Genomic DNA, 26,315 nt, shown 5'->3' with positions numbered 1-26,315 from the left:
ACCTTGACACTCATTCCTGCAAAATGCTTATAATAGAAGTTTAGAAATTTAAACATGTATCTAGAAATCACTTTTCTGGTCATAGTTTGTATATATTGATTCACACATGACTTTTCAGACAGTACATCCTTCAAACTTTATCATATCAGTTGTACTGTAAAGGTTAAGTTTTGCCTCTTTTTGGCTTTAGACAGAAAAATGTGTAAAGTTAAATAAGGCTAAGAAACACGATTGTTATCAGGCTCTATTTTGGACTCTGAATAAATTGTACCGCTAATATCATTGTGCATTAATAAACTTGGTGATAATTATTAAAGAGTGCTTATCCGGTCTGGGAGAGGGAAATAGGAGAAAATGCTTTGAGAACCAGCGGTAGAGTTGAGTCCAAGAAGTGAAATTTGACGAACAGCGATTAACCGAGCGGCGGTAAACGCAAATGCATCCCTTGCACGAATTCACCTTTGCAGAAAATACCGGAAAATTAATGCATGCTTTTGGTTGGTTAATTCCAGTGAACATAGCGTTCGAATGCGCAAAACGGCTGTAAATGGCAGAATACATATTGTTATTTTCCATAGATTAACTGAACAACAATGAAAGGTAGAACGCCGGAAAATGCGTTTCCATGAATTTCGTCGATTTCGCTATCACGGAAAAACGTTGGATAATTCTTGTGAACATTTCATTTACCGGGCGAAAAACGGTGGCGAACAAAAGAAAACATAGCATTTTCTATGCATTATACGAACTGCAAACTTTGGAAAACATTACGTTTTCCCGTATTTACACATATCAACCTTCCCGGAAAATGTGTGTTTTCAGCTGTTAACTCTGGTGAATACATTTTTGTTCACTCGGAAAATGTCAATGAACAAAAGGAAAACACGCTGCTTGCGGTACTGCGTTAACCGAGCGGTTAATGCCGGAAAATAAACTGTTTACCTGCATGCATTTACCGCTAAGGAAAACTACCGAATAATGGAACGAATACTGGGATTCACTGATGCGAAAACGCGCAGGAAACGTCGGATTTTCCGTAGGCAAAACGCGGGTAAACTTTAATAAATTGCCACGTATTCCGTGAATTCAACTTTTGTTTTCCGTAGGGTGAACGCTAGTTTTTTTGCCGTGTCGAAATATCTAGTTATTTTAAAATAAGTTAGTTTGTTAGTTAGTCAGTTCAGTATGATTTAGTTATTGGGTTATATTTAGAATGTAGTTATAATCTGAATGAATTCAAATTCCCAAGTTATTTACTGCACAACCGTACAAAGGTTTGTTCGCTATATGGTAAAACTCAGGGCCCTTGTATTCCTTTCTTTATGGGATCAAAATAAATTTTCCGTTCAAATGTAAGTTGCCGTCTCCCGTATAGGAAGAGTAGTCTACCTTTGCAAATTCTACATTCCTCGTTTTCCAAATTTCTGTTGATTTCAACTTTTGTTACCGCTTAATTTGGTGTATCACTGCACCGTTCCATCCGCGATCGCTCAACGTTTTGTTTTGCTACATGACACGCCAGTCAGTTTTTGAGAAAAGGTTCCATTTCATCCCATTTGATTGTTCCTTCAAGAATGTGTGACATGTCGGGGATGTCACGCAGTGGACATGGGACGGTTTGTGAGAAATCATGGGTTTCGGGCAGGCGGTTTTTCTGGTTATCTCCCCTTCTCCCTTCCCAGCGCTTTGTCACTCGTGCCAAATCTCTACCCGTCCAATATGGCGACCGAATGTTCATCGCGCTGAATCTAGCACTTGAAAACAAAAACTGTCGCATGCAAGCGAGCTAAAGGCTGTCAGAATAATTTCTGTGAACTGGATTAGTTAATTCTCTCTGCCATCCCTTCGAAAAGATTTTTCTCCTGTAATGCTAGATCCTTGTGATTTTTCTTTTTCATTCTTTCCAGAATCATGCAAACTATCATTGATCCGCTGTGAAACGCATGCGCATACACTTGGGTCTCTCTTGCGTTATACCTGGAATAACTGTAATATTGAGCGCCAATAAACGATGCAGATGCTATACAAGCATTATGGAAACAGTCACAGGAATTTTCTCATAACTCGATCACTGCCCATATCCAGTGGAGCCATGAGAAGATCTCGAACTTAATCAAAGGACTCCCTATGCCTGGTTTATTCGATGTGTAGACGTTTCAACTTAAACAAGATTAACTGATATGAATAATAAGAATGGAAAAATTTGTTATGTAACGCAACTTTGAAAATACTTATGGAAAATTTTTATTTTAATTATCAATATGAAGCAGTTGGGACTTAATGACGAAATTATTTTGTTTTCTGAAAAAAAGAAAATGAAAGATGAACATCAGTTATGAGGTTTTCTGAACAACAGCTCTCGATCAGGCCTGTAGGCTCCTCGAAGTTCCAATTTTTGTGAATAGCACTTGTTTGTTTTAATAATAATAAAATAGTGTTTGCGGCGGTGACATTATAAGTTTCGTTTTATGTCTTCCGTAAGATTGATTCATCAACGATTTGCTGATGAAAACTTTGTCGGTTGCAAACTAGGGAGAAATAAAACTTAAGACGTAGAAGATTTGCATGGAAAAACTTGAGCAATGTTTAACGGTGCAAACTTGCAAGTTGAAAGATGCATCACTTGGCAAAAAGTACACTAAATTATAGGATCTCAAAAAGTAACCTATTCTTTCGAAAATTGTCTTCATAGAGACTTAAGGCTCCCATATTTACTGTTGCTGGGCAACCTGACGGATAAGGTGACAAGCACTAGCAAAATTTAGCGACGTTACGACGGTGTAGGCCAACTGAATAAGAAAAAAATGATTAGGCAGGTTTTAAACGCAGATAAGTGGAGGCATAGAATATGCTCATCTGATAGGTAGACCATGAGTTCAAAAGCGATGTTTACCATCATCACGCGTACGTAGTTGCATAAAACAACCTTCCACTTAGAGTTTTATAATTCAATAATTGTTGATGCGCAATAAAGCGTAAGGAATATCTATAGAGGTTTCAAAGGCCTTTTTAAAACTATTCATTTCATATCCAAAAGTTTTATTTTGGACAAGTTGAGTTTTTTGTGTTAGATATTGTCGTCTAAACCAGTTCTTTTAAGAAAAGATGCGGAAAATTCCGGTTTAAAAATTGTCATACGCAATCGTTGGGTTGAGGCATTTGACAGTGCATTCTCCATATATCGGTTGGGAAATGTACGACTTCTCGTCGAGAGAAAGTTCTTCCTTTTTTCTTTCCTAGTGAAAATTGTTTAGGGCAATATTGAACAATCATAGTTTGGTTGTTCTCCAATCCTCCTTTTTTTGTGTCGCCACAAGCTACAACTGATTTCTGGCCAGACCGCCCGTGTGGACAGCGATCGAAAGTGTGGAGCGCGCTCACGAAATTCTCTCTTGCTACAAGTTAAAAGATGTACTTAGTCATTTCACAAACAAAATATGGAAACTTCACTTGGAATCAGAGGAGAACCTTCTCTTCGACTTTAATTTACATATCAAAAACTCGCTAATTTGGAGAAAAGAATACTTAAACTGCAGGTGCAATCGGGCTGAAAAAAAACTCTTAGCGAGAGCGACACTTAACAAAAGAATATGCCTCATTGAGGCTATGATCTCTAAAATTTTGTTCTAAAATTTTTCAGGAAATTTGGTCAGAATGCCACAGAGATATCAATTTGAATATCTAGGCTTTTTTATGCGCTTGAATTTTCACAGTTTAACTGAAAATCTCTTTTCTCATTTGATGCTGCTTATAATTACTAAAACAGGTACACGACGATTCCCTAAGGATACATACATACATACATACATATGTTAATTGCCACTCCCCATGGGGGATTTTCAGAGCCAATTCCCACCCAGCAACCACCCCAGGGGAGGACAGCCATCACACAGTAATCTCGTGCATGGGAAATTAATGTCTCCTACCCCTAACCCTGCAGGAGACGGGAACTCCATTTATTAGTCCCTATCTGAGAAGACTAGAGTATCTAACCATTTTTGACGTTATAGAAAGGTGGCATATTCTTCTCACTGCACCAGTTTTAAGACCTATAGTGTTGGTCCGGATAGAGAATGAAAGGTGGAAATAACTGCCTGAGGAGAATAGTAACCAAGTTTACTGTTTCAGCACACATTAATTAATCTCACAGCGTCTCTGTGACGGGTGACGAAACATCCTTCATATATCACGACAACATGTGATTGGCTAACACGTTTCTAGGAGGTGTAACCTTAATTGGTGGTACAGCTCAGTCAACAAACTGCTGTTAAGCTCTTCGGTTTGCTCCACAGCTCCAAAACATCGAAAGGATTTCTTTTCAGCTTGTTTTTCGCGGACATGGGAGTTTTTCTCCTCTTGTTCTCTATCTCTGTGGTTCTTTCTCTCGGACAATTTCAGTCCTGCCCAGATGGTATGTTTTTAAGCTGGCATTTTTTGAAAAGAAACCTTTATTATTCTGCTCTTAATTGTTCAGCTAAGCAATATATCAAAGGAAAAAAAAAGGAAACGCATATTTTCGAGGACTAAAATTCTCGTATATAGAGGCCTAATTAACAAAATGGGTAGTGAAACTCATCGTCCATTTTAATGTGCTGTTATCTTTTGTTCATTCAAAACTATTTTAAATTATTTTTCACAATTTGTGAAAGGTGCTTGCAAAGTTTTTTAGTTATAACCGAACAACATCCGCAATTACTGAATTATTTTCAGACACTCATAAAGGTCCACTAAAGTTTTATCAAGGTCATCTAAAATTAATGAATATATTTTCACAAATCCTTTATTTTAATGCTGGCACGAAATGAAGGAAGAGCCTAAAGTTAGCCCGGCTTTCAAGGAAATAAAAATTGATATATCAACTAGCCAGTTGGAGAGGATATTATTTTTTTTAAAGTCAAAGAATTGCCTTCCTTCTCTTTACATTCTCCTGTAGAATAAGAATCTCTCTTTGGGTAGTTAATTATTCGCTGGTTTCATATTTAGTTCATATAATTTGTTTTTAATTGCAGAAAATTGTGGTAGTAAACATTTATACACCTCGAAAACATATTGCCGACAGGTGTTAAACATATACCAAAACGAGTTTCTTCTAATTTTTAGAACTCGGTATTCGAGGCATATTATCTCCGTCATAGCAGCCTTCCTGTGTTATGTACATACAGAATTACGCAATTTTTGGAAGCGTAATGAGTAAGTTTTTTCAAAGCTAATAAAAACAGCGAGAAAGTTGTTGAAATGCAGGCAGAGTAATTATGTTTCCAATAATGCAAAAGGAATGCTGACTGCGAATGAGCGAGAACATCAAAACTCCTCACTCGACAGGTGGCTAAGAGATAGATGATATGGATGTGTAACCATGAACATACTGAAATTAGTTTTATTTAGCAACTCTTTATTAGCGCATTTTCATAATTCAATCAAAATTTATGCACAATGAAGCGATGGGGAGATTTTAATCTTCAATAGCGGTTTCCGAGGGTTTTTATCAAATCATCATGGACACGTTTTATCTAAACCAAGTTTATTCGATATGGATAATGAGAACAACAAGACAGAACAAAAACAAAATAAAGATCACAATGCAAAATTAAGAATTTGTTCGTGCTTGGTGCATGCATTTCATAAAATGGATGTACCGCAGCAGGAAGTTTTCAGAGCACGTGGGTAGCATAAGAGTTAAATGAAGTGAGGCCAAGAGATATTCCAAGACCAAAACTTTTCACAAGGAAGTGCTAAATTTTCTGCTTGGAAGCGAAAACCGAACGAATTTCCCGCAGTTACAACACCTGCGAAATGCATTTAGCATGCTTTAATAAGTTTTTGCTAGAATTTACGACGAGAATTTGTTTGTGTTGAAAATTGTAAGCTTTTAAGACAAGTATTCGATTCAACAACACTCAAATATTTCGTACTATTTTAAAGAAGGGTAAGAAAGCTCAGATTTCTTGCTACGGCCATAAATCGTCCTGCGTTTAGGGATAACATAACGTCAACTCCAAAGATATTTTCGTCTATTCACAGAGCTTAAAAATCATTGTTTTTTTATGCAAATATCTACTTTTGTTGAGCTTCGAAAGATGTACAGTGTACCTCAATCGGAGAGAGAGAGCTCGGCTAAGCTAGACGGGAACTTACCAACTGAAGTGAACTGCACACGTCGTGTTATGTATACACGGCCATGCCTGCGTAGAGATGTCCATCAGAGTGGCTCATTAGAAGTTAAGCAGGATTTGCACGCGCGCGTTATCATAGTAACTTTAAAGATAGGTGAGGAAAATGTGATTTGAAATATTGGGCACAAGTTGCGAGTTTATGATTGAAATTTCTTGCCTCGTTCATCATTGAACATTAATGGAAGTTCTTGAGTTTTCTGGGCACGAATTATCTTCGGGGTTTGGGCTCGTCAAGGAACACTTTGCAATTTTCGGTATCATTTTTATCAACTGTGAAGCTAGTTGTTTCAGGTGTCCCGAATAAAGTAATTGAAAGGAAAAACAAAGAGAGATATACTTTGTTTGATGTAAGCTGGGGAAACAGGGGTTAAAAGAAAAGAAAGAAAAGACTTATCTAGCTTTTGGAGGTCATACAATCCTTTCCTAGAGATCTTTTCGGCTGGAAAAAAAAAAAAAGAGTATTTTTAATTTGATCTTGGTATCTTAATGAATATGTGTAAATAAGTGACTTAGCTTTATAGATTCTGTGCCTAATGAAGTATCTATCTATCTATCTATCTCTCTATCTATCTATCTCTCTATCTATCTATATATCTCTCTATCTATATATCTCTCTATCTATCTATCTATCTATCTATCTATTTATCTATCTATCTACCTATCTATCTATCAGTATAAGTACCAAGCGCTTGGAAGGCGAGTTTAACAACAGCTGAGACCTTTAGAATTCATGACCCATGTCGCTATTTAACTTTTAATGATTTGTATTTTTAGATCAATGCCGAATATTAGCCTTTCCATCGACTCTGTTCTTCGTGGGAGAACGTCTCATTAACCACACCATAGCAAATATCAGTGTGATTGACAGGGACACGTGCGAATATCGTTGCTACCTGGACTATAACTGCGTCCGTGTTAACTTTTATTTTGGAGAAAATGGAGCAGAAGCACACAACTGTGAACTGAATAACTCAACGGCTAAAGAATATGATGAGGATCTGGTGCAAGCAGCAAACTACGTGTACCATGGAACTAAGGTACATGGACGAGCTGTTAATTAAATGTCAATCGCGCTTCTCTCTCTTTAAGCTATTCATGAGAGCTGAGGGATACTTTCATCCATTATTTGTTATTTTACATATTTTTAACCATTTGCTTGCGTCGTTAAGGATCTTTTGTAGATTAGCAATTACCAAAAACAAAAATCCTTTGAGTGCCTTGAGGACACCCAACACTGTTGACATAAGCGAGTAATTTGTCGCATCCACTTTAGAACCACGCTCACCTACCTTGAGTAAACGATTGATCGCTTTCCTATTAATGAAAGCACAACCACGCTTCTAATGAGAAAATTCTCGTCAGCAAAGATAACTGGAATGATCATTTTAAGGCATTTCTGCAAAAGGCAATTTTATTCCGTTGTTTTCGAAGCTTAAAAACAATCGCAATACATAGATCCATCTCATGGCTCAGGAGATCCTAAGAACAGGCAGAAAGATACAATTGAGCTACAACCGGGGTTCCTAAATGCTGTTCTTAGAAACGTTACTATACTCTTTAAATCCTATCTACAGGCGTCCCCTCTAGATTTCTATTATTTTACTTTTCTTTTTTTTTTTTTTTTTGTACTCAAGTTCTCGGGGAGATGTGGGAGATTGCTGTTAAGGTATTGAGCAATGACTTGTGACATCTCATCTCTTTTTTTCTTTTTATTTTTAAGAATTTTTGTGCTCAATCTCCATGCCAAAACCACGGCACCTGCCAGTCGGGATTCACAAGAAAACGATATCGATGCTTATGTGCGTCTGGATTCACTGGCCACGATTGTGAAAAAGGCAAGACTTAAAATAATTAAAATTAATTTTGTACAGTTGATTACAACACGGGGTATTATCCCTTCGGACGGTTTAAGATTCAAAATCGGCTCTACTTATGAAGCGAAATTTCAATTTTATTGCTCTTTCTTTGGAAAGGAACTCAAGCTAGCCCCATTATGTGTTTTGAAGTTGGCGTGTCACTCCAGCCTATTACAGGCATTCCGTGCCGGCAAAATTGGGGTGAAGAATTTTCCTCTCCACAGCCCCGCATCTTTTTTTTCTAACTTGCTTCTTCACACACTACTGCTGACAAAAAGCATTACAAGTCATATTCCCCCCCGCACTTCCTGCGACCTCTGTCAATCAGTATTTTGATTTTATTTAGGCATTAACGAGTGTCCTACAGATACCCACAACTGCAGCAATGAAAACGTCGTTTGCCAAAATACCAAGGGATCCTTCAGGTGCATTTGTAAACGTGGATTAACCGGGGATATACATGATTGCACAGGTAAAGAACATTGTTGAAACACAAGTTTTATAATACTAATTATAACGTACTCCAGCCATCGCATCTAAGAAACAACTGGATTAACAAGCGATAGAATTGGTTTTGCATTGTACATTAGCCCCTCGTTCCCCTCCCCTCCTTCCTAAAGACAACAACGATCATGGATACGATCCATCGATTATATTTAGGGCATCGACGACTGTGTTCTTAAATTCTCACAACTGTAGCGATGACGCCAGTTGTATAAATACCAAGGGATCTTACATGAACAACTACATTTGTGATTATCCTGGATTCAGAAAGGATGGATATGAATGCAAAGATATAATCCTGCAGAGCATGATCTTTTCGATCCAATAAACTTTCATGGATAACATGGCAACAAGAAAAACAAGAATAGATTGGAATGAAAAAGTGGTACGTTTTGAGCACGGTAAAGACATAGAGAAAGATGTTTTTTGTCTCGTTACGACCGTGGGAAAACGACAAAATTGCGAGCCCGCATGGGGAATCAAACCTCAGACCACTGAGCCACAGAGACTCTATAGTGAGCGGAGTCCATATATGACACGCGTCCTGCATACTGCTAGGATTGGCCGGGTTAATATTTTTGCGCTTTATGTCCTGAGACGAAGTCGAGATCCATTAAAATGGAACAAAACGGGGCTAACGTCCGGCCATATTGACCAAAAAAGCATGGGCAATAAAGGATCTATCTTACGGTAAACAGTTTTCGCTTTATTAAGATAAAGAATGGATTGTCTATCTTGAGGAATGGAACCCAAATGTTCTTGTAGCACGATAAACCCACAAAATTCTTTTGTGTTTCCTTTGTTTTGACTGTCTTCTCCCGGTTTTTGCGTCTCCACCGCAGACAAAATTAAAAAACCACGAGCTCAGTAACTTTGATTCACGCAGTATTGGTTCTTTACGGGATCAAAATGGGCAAGAGGCTAATCTTGCCCGCTTTAATCCATATTATTAAGAGCCCAAGCCACTTCCATTAAGACCTATTTCAGTGGAAAAGTAAAGCAATGGAGTAAAACTCTCCTATCTGCATTTATCACACGCCTCTAATGAGAAATCGCATAACACTTTACATCACCACCCCTCGTACCAGATTAATTCTTTAGTATTTGCTCATAGTTCTGTCGATTCTATTTCAGACATCAACGAGTGTGTTATGAATACCCACAGCTGCAGTGATAAAAATGCTACTTATAAAAATACCAAAGGATCGTTCAAGTGCATTTGTAATCCTGGATTCAGCGGGGATATCGACAATTGTACAGGTAATGAACATTGTTCAGAGCATGATGCATAGTCCAAACTAACCTATGGTAGAAACATACATTTTATAATACTAATTATAAGGAGATTCGAGTATCATAGTTAGGATAATTTAGGTTTTCTCCCGTCAGAGCTGGATTAACATGCAGCAGACTTGGTTTTCCATCGCAAATTAACAACCGCCCCTTCCCCATCCCCTCCTCCTTTTCATGATAACAACCATGGGTATGGCTCTTTGATTTCATTTCCACTCATTGCTAAAGATGAAAGCGATCATGGGTACGATCCATTGATTCTATTTCAGACATCGACGAGTGTGTTACAAATACTCACAACTGCAGCAAGAACACCCACTGTACAAATACCGAGGGATCTTACAGCTGCTCTTGTAATCCTGGATTCAGCGGGGATATAGACAATTGCACAGGTAATGACCATTGCGCAGAGCATGATGCATAGTCCTAGCTAACCTATGGTAGGAATCCGCGTTTTAAAATCCAAATTTTAAGGTACCTCGAGTATCAGATTTCAAATATTAAGCCTTTCTCCCGCAGATTTGGAATAGCATGTGGCAGAGTCAGTTCTCCTTTGAAAACTAGCAATACCCCTCCCCCGCCCACCTCCTTCTTTTGAAGATAATAATCATGGTTATGGTCCTTTGATTTTATTTCAGACATCGACGAATGTGTTAAAAAAACCCACAACTGCAGCAAGAACGCCAAATGTACAAACACCGAGGGATCCTACAACTGCTCTTGTAATCCTGGATACGGTGGGGATGGACATAAATGTCAAGGTATAATACAGCAGAGCATGACATGATATTATTTAAGATAAGGACATTTATGTCTTCTTTGGGGTCAGAATAAGTTTGAGCCACTCTCCATTGGTAAGGTATAGTCTGTTTACGAGCCAAATGGCCCATCAAACCTGCACTTAACTCCGGTTTCCGTAGCATGAAGCGACCATGGGCACTTCTACTCCCCCGTGGATAGGATGCAGGGCTACCCCGACAGCTTTGAATTCGCCGGTATCCATTAAAAACACCTGGGTGAAGAAAGGCACCATGAGAGTCAGAGTTGAGAGCACCAACCATGAGGCCACCACACCTCTCAAAATAGAAGTGAGGTTAAAATTTTGTTTTCCTTACATCACCTTCTGCTTTCTGTTTTTCTTTCTTTTTTTTTTTTTTTTAGATTGGTAGCCCCAATACCGATACCCTCCTGTTTGTAATTCTTTAGTAATGTAATTGATAAGGACTGCTGATTTAATTTCAGACATTGACGAGTGTTCTGAAAACAGCCACAACTGCAGCAATATAACTGCCTCTTGTAATAATACCAAGGGATCTTTCAAGTGTATTTGTAAACCAGGATTCAGTGGTGACGGATACAGCTGCACAGGTACTGAACAGTATTTACAACATGACGCTTTGTCGTATCAGAGCGAAAAAACCATTAGAACTGGACGAATTAAGGCAACATAAATGGTAACCAGATATGACTCGGAAGATGATGCTCTGGTAGAATAATTCCTTAATGGATGACTGAATGCTTTTGATCAACGCAAAAAACTATAAAAACTCTGAAACTCCATGCACAGCTTTAAAAGATTTTATTCAATCTTCGTGTACTTTTGGGATAAAATTAATGACCGGGGACTCACTTACCTCACTCGTCTGTTTATGGAACTAAGATGAGCTTGAGCTGCATCTAGAAAATTCTTAACAAGAGCAATTTTCCTCCAGCTTTTGTAGTGATATCCCCACACTTCCCCGCCGTTATATTTCATCACGATATTGGATACCAACTGTTGGTTTCATTTTAGACATCGACGAGTTTGCTGAAAATATCCACAATTGTAACAAAAGCAACGCCACTTGCACCAGCAGCAAGGGATCGTTAAACTGTTCTTGTAATCCTGGTTTAAGTGGTGATGGATACAACTGCACAGGTATGTCATATTTTTCAGGGCACGAGCACGTAAATTTACCAACCTCTCTGCATAAAAAGCTATAACCTAGACGGAGATGTGATATTGTGGTATCTAAGAAATGAAAGAAACTCTATTTTTTATGTATGTTTTGCTCTTTGGTTTTCTAATTATTTTTCACTGTTTCTGTATTGTTATTATTCTTGGTATTATATATTACTATTATCATTACTATCATTATTGTTATGGTCACTTTGATAATTATTGTTATTTGCTAGATTTTAAGTGCGTAAACTTACCAGCCTCCCTACATAAAAAGCCAAAAAATTCACGGAGATGTGATGTTGTGGTATCAAGGAAGAGGGCGAGCCCAAGTTTTTTTTCCGTTTTTTGTTTTTGTTTTTTTTAGCACTATATTTCTTTATTTTTATTGCTATTTAAGTAATTATTATTTTTGCTTTAGCTATATATTCAAACTTAAAAATGAATGCGAATGTTAGGATTATTGGGAGGGAGTATTTGAATTTTAGCAGAGTTTTTCCTTCATTATCATAATAATAATAATAATAATAATAATAATAATAATTATTATTATTATTATTATTGTTATTATAACTAGTATTGTTGTTGGTTGGTAATTTCTTTTGACAGTCTGCTGATTTCATTTCAGACATCAACGAGTGTGTTCAAAACCACAATTGTAGTGAGAACGCCAACTGCACAATCACCGAGGGATCTTGCAAGTGCTCCTGCAATCCTGGATTCAGCGAGGATGGACATGGATGCGAAGGTAAAATCCTGCGGAGCACGATCTTATCAAATACATGCAATCCATTGGTATTCCCTACTCCCTAAGAATACTCCGGACTGGTATATTGCTTTTCGATTGCAAACTCATGTACTGAGTTCCTGAGATGCCATGACTTAAGAAAAAGTACAATTCACGGCTTTTTCAGAGAGAGTTTGAGCCAGCCTCCATTTGGAGTGACGTTAGATCTCTTATCTTAACAACAACCTGTGGTTTTCAGATTGGAAGCCCAGTTTTCAGCCCCTTTTTATTATTATTCTTTATCAGCATGATTGATATGGACTGCTGATTTCATTTTAGACATTCACGAGTGTTCTCGAAACAGCCACAACTGCAGCGATATAACTGCCACTTGTAACAATACAAAGGGATCATTTAAGTGCATCTGTAAAAAAGGATTCAGTGGTGAGGGACACAACTGCACTGGTACCAAATTATTCAGAACATGATGCTTTGTCATATCAGCGCGAAAAATCTATAGAGCTGGTCCTGACAATGCTACCGTAAATGGGAATCTGATATTATTTGGAATATTATGCTCTTTTATTGCATCGCTTGCAGCGCCCGTGGGCAAGATGAAGAGAATCCTGTGTTCTGATTGGCTACCCGAGCGGACGAAGTGGGCCCATATTGCTCGCTCGGGACTGCCCGCATTGATCCTGCGCAAGAAAAAAAACTTGACTTAGAACTAAATTCGTACTTCTTGGACAATGTCGACAATGGAAACGCAAAAAGTAGCAGAAGATAGTCAAAACAAAGAAAATAGAAACTACTCTCGTGGCTTTGTTGTGCTACAAACACAGTTGGCTTTCTTTTCCGGCTATTGTTATTATTATTGGTAATATTACTGTTATTATTATCATTCTCATGATGAAAATGATGATGATGATGACTATCGATGACGATGATGATTCGAGGATCGCGGGTGAAGCGCCGCGCTGCGTATGACTATAATAATTGTGACGTTGAAATCGCAGCTGCCGAGGGAGCCATTGACATTGTTTAATGATTTTTAGCAGCCTTGTATATAGGGTTCTAGATTTGCCATTCACCTTTCTCTTTTCTGTATAGTTTTAGATATGCTTTTACTTATCAGATTATAAGATTATTATTATTATTATTATTACTATTATTGTAATGCTAATTTTTTTCTTTTCTCATATATTGTAATCAGTCCTCTATCGTGAACATTAATATTAATTATTTTCAACAATTTTAAATAATTAGATTTATAACACAACCAAAGTAAAGCGCGCGCTCTGATTGGTCAATTTTTGCGTCCCCCATTTGCTCATGGGTATACGCTGCTGACGTAAGCAAATGCAAAGACTATTTTTCCGCGCGCGCTTGTTTTTTCTGGTCGCGTAAGGTGTTTGGTCGAGGCGATAGCCGAGAGCGACTCTAGTTTTTTGCGTGCTTAGCAAACCTCCCAAGTGCATCCATAACTCAATAGTGTACGCTGTGGTGTTTACCATTTATTTTATAACATAACATTGATGCATTGTAGCTAAAGAGTTCCCTTTTATTTAACAAATCCTACGTGACCAGAAAAAACAAGCGCGGGAAAATAGTCTTTGCATTTGCTCACGTCAGCAGCGTACACCCATGGGCAAATTGGGGACGCTAAATTGACCAATCAGAGCGCGCGCTTTACTTTGGTTGTGTTATAAATATATATGATAACTCGATATAATTCAGAGCTTATTGGGGACCTCTCTTCCTTTTTCCCTTTAGCTTTGGTGTTCGTGATCATGGTCATAAGTAGAGTCTTTTGATTTCATTTCAGACATCGATGAATGTGCTCACAATATCCACAACTGCAGCAGGAACAATGCTACCTGTATGAACACCAAGGGATCGTACATCTGTTCTTGTAATCCTGGATTCACTGGAGATGGACGGATCTGCCAAGGTGATTCACAGCTTGTCTTATTTAACAAATTAATTTCATGATTAAAAACATGCTTTAATCAATTACAGCATGAGATTTAGCATATCAGGAGGTGAAACGTACTAAGAGGGGGTATCTTCAATGACCTGTTATTCTTTACTGAATGGTATAACACAAGCCCTGAAACAGCCGAGACGGGCCCAAGAATACTTATCGATATTTTACTCGCGCGACTCTTACACTTCTTTCCTGCTTAGAAACCTCCTGCGTGCATCCATAACTCGATAGTGTACGCTGTGGTGTTTACCATTTGTTAATTATCATGCTCTCAAAAAAAGATGAGCTGGCGATGCTGTATTTTTAACATTATGTGTTAAAGCCTTCCTTCCCCAACTTACCCCTCTCTCCATCCGCAGTATGCTGGTAAAACCCACAAATGCAACAAGGACGAAGCGATTTCTAGAGATAACGAGATGTCATTAACTTGTCTTGTCTTGTCTTGCCTTCTCTCCATTGCCATTTTGTACTTTAGAAATCGAAGAATATGCCAAAAGTACTTGCAGCCTCAGCAATGATAATGTCACTTGTTAAGTCAAAATGAATTCTTCAAATCAGAAAACTGAAGTAAAGAGCGCGGTATCTTTGTGCAATGGCTGTCGGATACGTTCCCTCCAGTTTGTTCATTTATCACAAATAAAAATTCGTCGTTCCCGTTGTTAATTGGACGAACGTTAATTTTGCAGTAAAATACTGGTAAAATCAGTACGAATTTTATTCACTTTCCCCTCTTCAACCTTGGTGCTCGTTATTACGATCATGATACAGTTTGTTAATTTAATTGTAGATATCGAAGAGTGCGCTCAAAGCACCCATAACGGTTCTAATGCCATTTGCAATAACACCATGAGATCGTTCATTTGGTCTTGTAATTTTGGATGCAACAGAGATGAATACAACTACCGAGAGTATAGTATCCACAGTCAATCATTTTTTGTTCTAACCTGCTTCTTCACACATCACTGCTGACAAATAGCATTAGCCATCATATCTCCCCGTTCCTGTGACCTCTGTCATTCAGTATTTTGACCTAATGTCTATTGACTTTATTTTAGACATCAACGAGTGTGCTACAGATACCCACAAGTGCAGCAATGAACACGTCGTTTGCCAAAATACCAAAGGATCATTCAAGTGCATTTGTAAACGTGGATTCACCGGAGATGTGAATAATTGCACAGGTAATGAACATTGTAGAAACACACGTTTTATAATCCTCATCATAATTTACTCCAATCATCACATCTAACATAGAAATCACCCCCGTCCCTACTCAATTGGATTAACAGGTGGTAGAGTTTAATTTGAATTGCACATTAGCTCCTCGTTCTCCTTCCCTTCTTCCGAGAGGCAACAATGATCATGGGTACCATCCATTGATTTTATTTAAGACGTGCTATTTGGATAAATATAATCATCTGAGACTCATATATCTCATTTCATTATTTATAGGAATAAAAAGAGCTCAAGCTATAACTAAGAAATTCTTAACAACTGCAATTTTCGTCCAGCTATTAGAGTCACATCCTTGAAACTTCCCCATCGTAATTTTCTTTTTTGGTCGCGATACTGAACACAACTGCTGAATTATTTCAGACATGGACGAGTGCGCCGAAAATACCCACAATTGTAGCAAGGACAACGCCACTTGTACTAATAGCAAGGGATCGTTCAACTGTTCTTGTCAACCTGGATTCAAAGGAGATGGATACAACTGCACAGGTATTTCATATTATTAAGAACGCGAGATTTTGAGCACGTAAACTTACCAACTTCTCTGTAAAAAGGCCATAAACCTGGCGGAGATGTGATGCTGTGGAATCAAAGAAGAGAAGGCGGCCACCCTTCCCGCACTCGCCTCAAATCTTACCACACCAAAGAAACGCGCGTCCTAAAATATGAATATTGACCTCTCGCATCAAGAAATGTGTTGCGTACGGCTTTCACAACGCACGCTGGAATCACTTTCCTGTTTTCTTGCCACAAGAGATGGCGGTAAGCTGCCAGGCAATACATTCTATGAAAGAAAGGAAAACACACATGAATAACAAGGAAATAAACGAAACCATCGATAGTAAAACGAAGGTACAAGTAGTTACTACAAAGCGTTGGTAAATAAAATAGGGATGAGAGACTTTTGTAAAAAAAAAAAAATAATGGATACTGACCCGTTTTTAATTGGATGTGGGATAGGATTACGGCATGTGTTGTGAATACCGACAAGTGCCGTACGTAACACATCAGTATCGAGGGAAGCAATCCTGAATTTCGAGTACTCAGTTATACAAAGAACCCTGGTTCATAGAGGAAATACAAAATGTGGTAAGCCACGGGAGTAAAAGTCTGACTTATAAAGTTGTTACACTGAACTAATGAAAATGAAGTAAACAATAGATGCTACATCGAGTAACATTACATACGGTAATGACTTACAAAGTTGTTTCACTGAAAGCATGAAAATGTAGTAAACAAGAGAAGCTCAACCGATCTACATTACATAGCACATACAGTAAACACTACTAGCGCTTCAAAACGAAAAAATAGAAATTCAACCGGAAACATACCTGAATCATCCAACTTTTGACTCAACTCAAGTTCTTGAAAACAAAATCATTGGTCAGCATTTAGCATAGCTATGCAATGATCCCAGCAAAGACACCATTCTGCGTTTCCAACCCTCCAAGAATAATCTATCGGAGCTTCTGCTTCCAGTTCTTCGTCTGAGACGACTGGTTCTTCACCAGGATCATACGTCGGCTCGAACTGAAAAGGCTACATACCACTCATATTTGCCAAATGAACGGCGAAATGCGCTTAGCTTTGTACTTTGTTATTGGGCCTTCTCAAGTTGGTTCCCAACACTGACGTCATAAACGACTGCTGCTAATCATTTTGAGCTGACGATCTTACAGCCGCAAAAGCGGGAAAAAAGCGGTTTCAAATCGGATTTTCTTGTAAAAAAACAAAAAGTGAACGAAAACGAATATCGACACTTTATATTACTCCTCTAGAGCTGACTTGAAATAAAAGCGAAGAGAATACCAACTTTAGGCTTCAGTTCCCCTCTGGGGAAGTACATGGTATATCTTTGTCTTAGGAGTTAGAGTGCGTTTGAGCCACCCTCCATCGGAAAAAGGGTTAAAATTCTCTTTTCCATATAGCACCATACAGTTTTTAAATTGGAAGCCCAATTTCGACACCTTTCTTTTTTATTCTTTAGTGTTGTATTTTTGTACTCAGAAGGGCTGCCGACTTAATTTCAGACATTGACGAGTGTTCTCAAAGTATCCACAACTGCAGCAATATAACCGCCGCTTGTTCAAATACCGTGGGAGCATTCAAGTGCATTTGTAAACCAGGATTTATTGGTGACGGACATAACTGCACAGGTACGTACTAAACAGTGTTCAAAACAAAATGCTCTGTCGTGTCTGCGTGGAAAACCTACAAACCTGGCTGAGACAAAGTCAATATGCATGGCAATCTGATATCACTTAGGGCATGATATATGCGTTATTGGTGAAGCGCAAGCTCAAGATCGCTGGATATTATTGTTGAAGCGTGAGGTCAGGATCGCTGGATATTTGCTGAGTTGCTTTGACATATTCAGCCATCCTGACAGAACAGGCTCGGCCAAAAAGGAATTTACTATATTGCAAACACATTTCGAGTTATAAATATTAAGAATCATCACTACCCCTCGTACGGCTTTCATTCTGCAGTATTTTGGTCTTAGGTCTGTCAATTCTACTTCAGACATCAACGAGTGTGTTATGAATATCCACAATTGAATGCTTTTGATGAACGCAGAAAACCATATAACTCTGAAACTCCACGCACAGCTTCAAAAGGTTTTATTCAATCCTTGTGTACTTTTGGGATAAAATGAATGATGAGGGACTCACCTATCTCACTCGTCTGTTTATCGAACCAAGATGAGCTTGAGCTGCACCTATAAATTTAGTATCCCCACACCTCCTCGTCGTTGTACTTGATCACGATATTGGATACCAACTGTTGGTTTCATTTTAGGCATCGACGAGTGTGCCGAAAATATCCACAATTGTAGCAAGAGCAATGCCACTTGTATTAATAGCAAGGGATCGTTTAATTGCTCTTGTAATACTGGTTTCGGAGGGGATGGATACAACTGCTTAGATATTTCAAATTATTCAAAACGCGAGATTTTGCGTGTAAAATGTACAGATCAGCATATGAGAATTACAATGTATATTTTGGACTTAGGTCCCACTCCCGCTAAAAGCGGTCCACTCGACTTCCCGTCCAAAAAGATTTTCCTTATTTTTTTTTTCTTTTGAAAAGGGTTTAGGACACATATTTCAAAAATAGTTTGGTTGTTTTTGAATTCTCTTTTTTTGCATCGTCACAAGCGAAATTTGACTTTTGGCTAACCACCCGTGTAGACAACGATCGAAAGTGTAAATTTCACAGCTTTTGTCGAGCGCGCTGCGACTGCAATAGTGTTGCTAACGGAATTTTCTCTTGCTTCAAGTTACAAGCTATATTCAGTTAGTTCACAGACAAAATATGGAAACTTCACTAGAAATCCTATTTATACCAGCGCGATCATAAGAGCCCCTTCCTTTCGACCTTAGTTTGCAAATCAAAAATTAACCAAATTGAATTTAAAACAAAGAATTCTCAAAATGCAGGCGTAAATCGGGCTAAAACGACATATCAGAAGATAGTTTATACATCAAGGAGGTAATAGATTGCCTCAAACCCGCGGGTATCTCTCTAGCTTTCATCCACCATCATCTTGAAAACAACGCAAATCAATGTCTTTACTTAATCGCGCATGTGTCAGAGGTCATTTGCTTAATTCTGAAAATGACCCATGATATGTCTTTCACCATTCAAACCTCATTTCTTAATCATCTACGTAAAGTATTTTAGGTTTTCTTAACAAATGGATGGAAAATAAATTGCGAGTTATCCTAAAACGTGGCATAAATATAATCAGTCTTAACGCTTGCATGACAAAGTAAACAAAGGTGATCGGAAGGCGCTTCCTCGATAATTTTCCTTGAATCAAGTCAATAGCCACGTACAGAGTGGAGAAGATCAAAATTATAGAGTCCAATTTGGCATTATGATCACTGCAGACATACTTTGCAGCTTAAAAAGGACACACAGACACATGTACGTTACGGTGTTCTTTACAAATTAACCTTCTGCGAGAATTCTTGCAGTTTCTACCGAGGTTTAGTACACGGAATGCAATCAACGGGCCCTCCTTTCTGAACATCTGCTGCCATCATTAGAGACTTTATGTTGTTACAGTCCTCAACGTTGTTGTGCGACAAATTTAACCTTTTCCTGCAACTATCAAAACCAGCAAGGCAAATATGTATTGTATTGACTATGCTAATTAATTGTCACTTCATGTGATGCAAATGTTGGTAATTACTAATTTATTACCTCTGGTAATTAATAAGTATAAAGTCGAGGTATATGAGCATAAAGATTATTTCGTGAATAGTAGTTCAGACTTTCCGATTGTTCAAACGTAAGCGTGACAACTTTTCAGCTCTGAGGTAATTTTTTGATGATAAGGATATCCAAGCAGAGAATAATAGCGAGACGTTGGTAATCCCCTCGCCACACTTCCCATCGTTACAATGCTAAATTTCTTTGTCTCAATACTTTTGTCTTAAAATGCATGACACATTTCGCGATGAAATCAGTCGAAGTTAGGGACCGGTCATTATTTATAATCCGGGAGGTGTACAGGGGGGAATCGGAGGATTTTGGTAGTATTACAATAAATTCCACCTAAACTGTGATATTCGTATAACCCCCACCTCACAATGGCGGTAAATTGGTAGTCTATTTTCATCAGTCCCTATTTAAAGTCTGTTGGTGACAACTTATCGTTTCCATTAAAAACCGCTTGATCCCCCCAAAATCCTCCACCCCTGGCAATAAATAGTGACAGGTCCCTTTGCTCCTGTTTTCACCTACTATTCTCACAGTGAATGTAACTTATCTCCGCATATAAAATACCTGAGAGCTAGTTAATGTAGCGATCGAAAGTCGTGAAATGGAATGAAGCACAGAGTTAGAAATAGCCTTCGGAAATTTCTTGGAAACACGTGCATTCGGTTACCATGTCCCTTCGTTTCTTGAGTAAAGTGGCCTTCAAATCTCTCCCTTTGAAAGAAAGTTCAAAAAAGCAAACATTTCCCTTAATGTGGTGACTTTAAAGGCCCATTTTCATCCGAGATCCTTTGCAGTCGTTTGTTTTTGTTTTGGAATCGCGCTATTGTTAAATGGCGAACTCTGATAGTCATTCATAAACACTATTAAAAGAAATAATTTGGATATATCAACAAAGTTGAAAGGGTAAATTAGCCACCGTAATGATTACAAAAGCTGACGTTTCGAGCGTTAGCCCTTCGTCGGAGCGAATGAGGTCGGAGCTATTAAAAGAAAAACAAAGATTTGGTGAAGAACACAGTAAACAAATTTGCAGCTAAATATTTGAGACTGAAAAATCATAAATCGAGACTGTGTATAAAACTTGTACAAAGCTTACTTGATGTTGAAGGAAATTGTTCGGATTCAACACTAGGTAGATGTGGTAGACGTTTATTGAGAAGAATACCTTAATAGCAGCTGGAAGCTGAATTGCAAAGGTGTACAAATTATGTAATAGAACTATACAATAAAATCAAACCTAAAAGGGAACTAATTTACATATACAATTGTAATAAATGTTAGTTAAAATGTCTTGCGCTTGCCGGAATGAAAGTATCTCTGAACCGATTTGTTTTAAAGGAAACTCTAAATGGTCTGCGTTGTCGTAACTCCATAAGTTGACCTCGGTTATCGAAAGGCAGTAAGTGGTACAAACAATCCAAGGGATTGGAGACGATGTTGTTAAAGAATTTTAAGCAAAGGTCTTCTCTCCGATCCCTTAGGGTTTTCAGCTCTGCCATCTGAAGCACTTCTCTATAATGATTATCATAACCGTATGTAATTTTCAAGGCTCTCTTTTGGACACGCTCTAAACCTAAGCTCAAATAATTGGGGAGGCTATAATGGTAGACCTGACATCCATAAAGTAAGACAGATTGAATACAAGCAACATAAAAATTAACTAATTCAGGTGATGGTACCTTAGCTCGCTTTAACTGAGTTAAAAAGTAAAGGCGCTTAGCGGCCTTTTTAATCGTCTCAGTAACGTGAGTGTTCCACTTGAGGTTGTCTTGAAAATACACACCCAGTAATTTTACGACACTAACGGCACTAACCTTAGAGCCATTAATTTCTATCAGATCGTAGGAAGGAGGGGAGCGCACAAAGGAAACTCTTAGCTCATTACATTTTTTCGGATGGAGTTGAAATGAATTGAGTGTTGACCAGGTAGCTACTTCGTTTATCATAGACTGAGCATTGCTAGGACCACCCTTGCTTATGATTTCATACACTGTCGTGTCATCTACATATTTTATACAACCACTGGCTGATGGTACTTTCAAATCGTTTATCATAACCAAGAATAGCCACGGTCCCAATTTTGTTCCCTGCGGTACTCCTGCTCGGACCGATCCCCACTCTGAGAGACAATCATGTGCAAGTTTGACCCTTTGTTTCCTATCTTTAAGAAAGGCTATTATCCAATTAATGATGTAAGGGTTAATGTTGTAGGTCGAGAGTTTCGATAATAAGAGGCTGTGGTCTATCAGATCGAAGGCTTTTCTATAGTCCAACGCAAAGATTCGCACGGTGTTCCCCGTTCCGTCTGTTGCTTGCGCCCAATTGTGCATCAGATTTATTAATGCGTGCGCAGTGGAGGATCCTGGAATACACCCAAATTGATCGGGTTCCAGGCGTTTTAGAAGTGCTGGTTTCACATGTTCATGGACGACGTAGTGTTCGGCAATTTTGGACAACGTTGGCGTCAATGAAATAGGTCTCAAATCCTTCGCCGCATCCTCAACTATCTTTGTTTTGGGAAGAGGGGGGATATTTGCACATTTCCAAATGTCCGGTAAAGTGCCTTGACTAATAGAGGAATTGATGATACAACGAAGGGGTTGAGCGAGTTCAGGAGCGAAGTCACGCAAGACCCAGTTTGGGATATTATCTGGGCCCCCAGCTTTGGAGGAGATGACCGTACTAAGGCATTTGAAGGTAGCTTCCAGTGAAATAATGGGATTTTTAAAACCCTCAGTGCTCACAGTTTCGATATTATCTAAAAGTGGGTCAAACGAAGCTTGAGGTTCCAGCAGAGCTGTATTGATTTCATTAGCCAAGATCTTAAGGTTGATTGAGGTAGCTGGTTTACTTGCTAGGAGCTGATTTGCGACACTTGTAGATGTTTTGTTCATTCCACATAACCGCCTACATTCGGACCACCACATTTTAGGATTGTTTTCGGTCAAAACGCTGACTTTAGTGTTGTAATAAGAGCGTTTGCAGAGCTTCCGTTCCCTGTTTACTTTGTTCCGGTAGTAGTGGAACAATGGTTTGTTGTCTTGGTAATATGCTCTTTGACGGTGTGCTATAAGTGCCTTGAGTTTGGGTGAAATCCATGGTGCGTCGTTTCGGTGGAACTTAACTCGCTTTTTGGGAAGGATAGAATCTAACCCTACGTAAATTAGGTGACTGAAGTGAGCATACTGTTCTTGGACGCTATCTATAGTGTCGATTAATGACCAGTCGACCCCCGTCATATAACGACCAAAAGCCTGTTTGGACTCAGCGTTAACAGCACGTGTAGTAACCGTTCTGTATGCAGGAATTTTGGCCTTCGATCTAATTTTTGGAAACAAACCAACAGTACAATGATCGGATAGTCCGAATGGCGGGAATGGAGAAGGTTTCTCGTAGTGTTCTGTAAGATTAGTTAACACTTTGTCGAGTGTACGATTCCCTCTTGTTGGAAAATGGACGACTTGCGTGAGGCGGAACTGCTTAATAACTGGTGAAACATTTGCCCTGTTCCAGTCGCCAGCGAGAATTATACCTGCGCCAGGGATATCACTCTCTATCCTAGAGAGAGAATCCATCATGTAATCAAGGAGGGGCTCATCTTTGGCAGGTGGTGGAGGATGGTATACTGTACCAATGATAAGGCAGCTATAACCCCGAGGCAATCGGTTGGGCGTGATCTTGGCCCACAAAACCTCAGGGCCCTCGGGGTCAGGGAACTCATAGTCCCGTAGAATAGCCTGTGGGTCCTATCTTTGCGTATAATGTTGTAGCCACTAATGTCAACTACGCTGTCATCAATAGAATCTTTCAGCCATGACTCCGTTATACAACAAAGATCAAACTTGTGGGTGTTCAAAAAAATACGAAGTTCGTCTATTTTTGGCGCCAAACTCATTACATTAGACACAGCTATTGACGGTACGAATTGCAAGGTGTTTTTGCTGGCGTCGTTGTTTCTCTTAGGCTTGATAATAGCCAGATTGTTGAAATTGACGGCTCTTTGTTCTGTGTAACGGCTGGAGGAGACACGCGTAGTTACTCTCACGGGAATTGTTGAAAGTCTCGGTAAAGTGTGATTATTGAACCGTAAAAATTCATTCAAGGTGGAAGAGTTATAGCAATTAACAGTTCTTTGTCTTGTATAACTACTGGAGATGACGCGCGTAGTTGTTCTCACGGGAATTACTGAAAGCCCCGGTAAAGTGTGATTGTTCGACTGTGAATAATTATTCAAGGTGGAAAAATCATTCGTTTCTGAAGAATATTTGCTTCGGCCTGTATTTAATTGTGTTTTAGTAAGTCTTCCAGACCGTTTCCCTCGGTACTTGAAAATTCCATCCGCTCGAATGTTCTTAAATAAAACTGACCGTCTCTCCTGAAGGCTGTAATTTTTCCGGAGCGACACCAGTTCACGCCGAGAATACTGTAGGGTCGTTGTTTGGCGAATTGGAGAACCAAGTTGCCGCATTAAATCTCGAGTGGCTCTCTGCCGGCTACCAATGGCGATGATAGATTGAGCAGGACCGGGGTTGGTCGAAATATCAACATATACCGTGATGTCCAATGGAGGGTCGTGGCCAGGGATGACTAAGGAGACAAACCCGTGTTTAGTGTGCTTCTGCATTGGAACTCTTGATCGATGAAAACCATGTTTGACGATACAAGTGCATTTCTTCTTGAGTTGAACACCAGTGTGCAGGGGTTCCCACCTTGATTTAAAAGTAGCCTCGAAGAATAATAAATGGTTTAGAAATACAGCGCTTAACCAGGATAAAATAGTGATAGAAACTAGAGCTACTCTAAACGTGGCCGCCATGATTGGCGCCGAGTTACTTTCTCTAAATAAAATACTTTCACTAAATAAAATATAAACAAATAACCAATGTTCGCCAAAACTAATTTATTTTACGCATTTCAATGAATAATGACTTGTACAAATGAGATCGCTTATATACATATCTCAGGATCTCAAGCAAAAATCAGTCAAATAATTATTCTCACCTCGAAAGAATCTCCCCGGAGTCTCTAGTTCCATCGTAGGAACAATGCAATAACATTTCTGCAAAAGCACTGTCTGTAGTGTTACCGAAACCCATTGTTGTTTTCCTTGCCCTCCATAAATCATACACAGACTCTCGAAGTCGAATAACCTTTGCCGAGCCGCGCAGATCCGGCCTTCCTCTAGACCGCTTCTTCGGCGGCATCAACTTTTCAAATGACGTTTTTCACCGTCATACATGTAAGAATTACAAACTATTTACTGATATGGATACTACGATAGTATGTTGTTCGCACATGATTCGAGATGGAACTTTGAAAGCCCTAATTAGTAAGATGGAAGAAGATATCAAAGCGATTCCGCAACTTCGAGGAAAATAGCGTATATTTCATGTATGAAAAATGATCTGGGCGCGCAAGGAATCATGGTTGAAAATGGGCCTTTAAACTTCCCTAACATGTCATTTGTAACATGTTCGCAAATATTATGCCCATCATATAATATTGGATGAGCAAGTCCGATTCCGGAAATGACATCCGCTACATCCCTTTTCCTTGCTTCGGGTTCAAGGTAACTGCTTTAATTTATTCTGCGATAAGACTTTCGTCGTCGTCGTCGTCGTCGTCGTTGTGTGCATCCTGTTCTGGATCTTTCGGGACTGTGGATTTTCTTCGTTTCTAAACAGAAAGCCTCGAGAAGAAGCTTCTAACCTGGCTCTTCGTTAGCCATTCATTTCTGGTGAATTTCCTTTTACCATCTCCCTCTCTCGCCTTTCTCATTTTTGCTGCAACTTGCGCGGGATCGGCTTTTCTGCTTGTTCTTTCACCAGTTTGAAACGTACTTGAAAGATACCTTTTGACTTTCTCGGTGAATCTTGTTCCGCTACCTTTCGGTTTCTGAAGGGCCCAGCCCATCTTACACACTTTAATCAGTTCAACTTCGCCCGTCACTTCGGGTGTTGCTATCTTTGATTCAAGAGTTAGGGAGGAAAATGTCATTGCCCAGTCACATCTAAGGCCATCGTAAAGGCTCGCTAATGTCTCTTGCTGTGCTCCCCGCGGTGCACATGATCTTGGAGATCTACTGAAGAAGTGAACTCAGAGCAGCATTCTTTTTCTGGACAGTGAAATAGCATAACCTCATTATCATCGCTGGAACCCTGGCTATGATTGCGATTCTGATTTATGGCCCGTGGAGCTGTGGCGAAGAAACCATGATTCTTAACTTCCCTTAACAAAACGGGGTCTTGCTCCTCAAGGATGAGCTCTGACCATGGTATTAATCTACCCTTACCGACCTCATAGGCTTTTGAGAACCGAAGACCACCCCTTTCATTTGCAAAATTGTGGAAAAAGCTGAAATTATTGATGCGCT

The 26,315-nt window shown here is 39.1% G+C and overlaps 2 protein-coding genes and 1 pseudogene across 3 annotated transcripts; 1 reads left to right on the top strand and 2 right to left on the bottom strand.

Moving 5' to 3' along the window:
* The first annotated feature begins 4,046 nt into the window (after positions 1–4,046).
* On the top strand, positions 4,047–16,229 carry LOC111341810 (uncharacterized). Of its 2 annotated transcripts, none has more exons than XM_088750397.1 (10): positions 4,047–4,411; positions 6,948–7,210; positions 7,894–8,008; positions 10,465–10,587; positions 11,069–11,194; positions 11,619–11,744; positions 12,394–12,513; positions 14,318–14,443; positions 15,535–15,660; positions 16,076–16,229. In XM_088750397.1, exons 1-10 carry the CDS (start codon positions 4,339–4,341, stop codon positions 16,216–16,218), a joined length of 1,341 nt encoding a protein of 446 aa, XP_088606523.1. In that variant the 5' UTR covers positions 4,047–4,338; the 3' UTR covers positions 16,219–16,229. The 2 variants fall into 2 exon arrangements, with proteins under 2 accessions (XP_088606523.1, XP_088606522.1); XM_088750396.1 differs by lacking the exons at positions 4,047–4,411; positions 6,948–7,210; positions 7,894–8,008 and adding exons at positions 8,040–8,501; positions 9,668–9,793; positions 10,096–10,218.
* Positions 16,230–16,345: 116 nt separating this feature from the next.
* On the bottom strand, positions 16,346–17,266 carry LOC148737473 (uncharacterized; annotated as a pseudogene).
* A 3,295-nt stretch (positions 17,267–20,561) lies between these two features.
* LOC148737472 (uncharacterized) lies at positions 20,562–25,855 on the bottom strand. Its single transcript, XM_088749309.1, has 3 exons — positions 25,652–25,855; positions 22,314–23,688; positions 20,562–20,653 (listed from the first exon to the last, which is right to left on the bottom strand). The coding sequence occupies exons 1-3, from the start codon at positions 25,853–25,855 to the stop codon at positions 20,562–20,564; spliced, it is 1,671 nt and encodes a 556-aa protein (XP_088605435.1).
* Between the last annotated feature and the right edge of the window lie 460 nt (positions 25,856–26,315).

This window comes from Stylophora pistillata, chromosome 2 (genome assembly GCF_964205215.1).
Source record: "Stylophora pistillata chromosome 2, jaStyPist1.2, whole genome shotgun sequence".
In the NCBI taxonomy this organism is placed as follows: domain Eukaryota; kingdom Metazoa; phylum Cnidaria; class Anthozoa; order Scleractinia; family Pocilloporidae; genus Stylophora; species Stylophora pistillata.
The sequence above is the reverse complement of the archived record's forward strand: the minus strand, read 5'-3'. Positions and strand labels throughout refer to the sequence as shown.

Bases quoted from the DNA above. Each gene is read 5' to 3' on its own strand.
- LOC111341810 (XM_088750397.1), top strand. From the start codon at position 4,339: ATGGGAGTTTTTCTCCTCTTGTTCTCTATCTCTGTGGTTCTTTCTCTC. The intron at 8,009-10,464 runs GCAAGACTTAAA...ATTTTATTTCAG, and splicing joins TGGCCACGATTGTGAAAAAG to ACATCGACGAATGTGTTAAA. The intron at 14,444-15,534 runs GTGATTCACAGC...ACTTTATTTTAG, and splicing joins AGATGGACGGATCTGCCAAG to ACATCAACGAGTGTGCTACA.
- LOC148737472 (XM_088749309.1), bottom strand. From the start codon at position 25,855: ATGGGCTGGGCCCTTCAGAAACCGAAAGGTAGCGGAACAAGATTCACC. The intron at 23,689-25,651 runs GTTAGAAGCTTC...ACGCAAAGATAG, and splicing joins AATGGCTAACGAAGAGCCAG to GACCCACAGGCTATTCTACG. The intron at 20,654-22,313 runs GTATTCCAGGAT...TTTCTTTCAAAG, and splicing joins GGAACCCGATCAATTTGGGT to GGAGAGATTTGAAGGCCACT.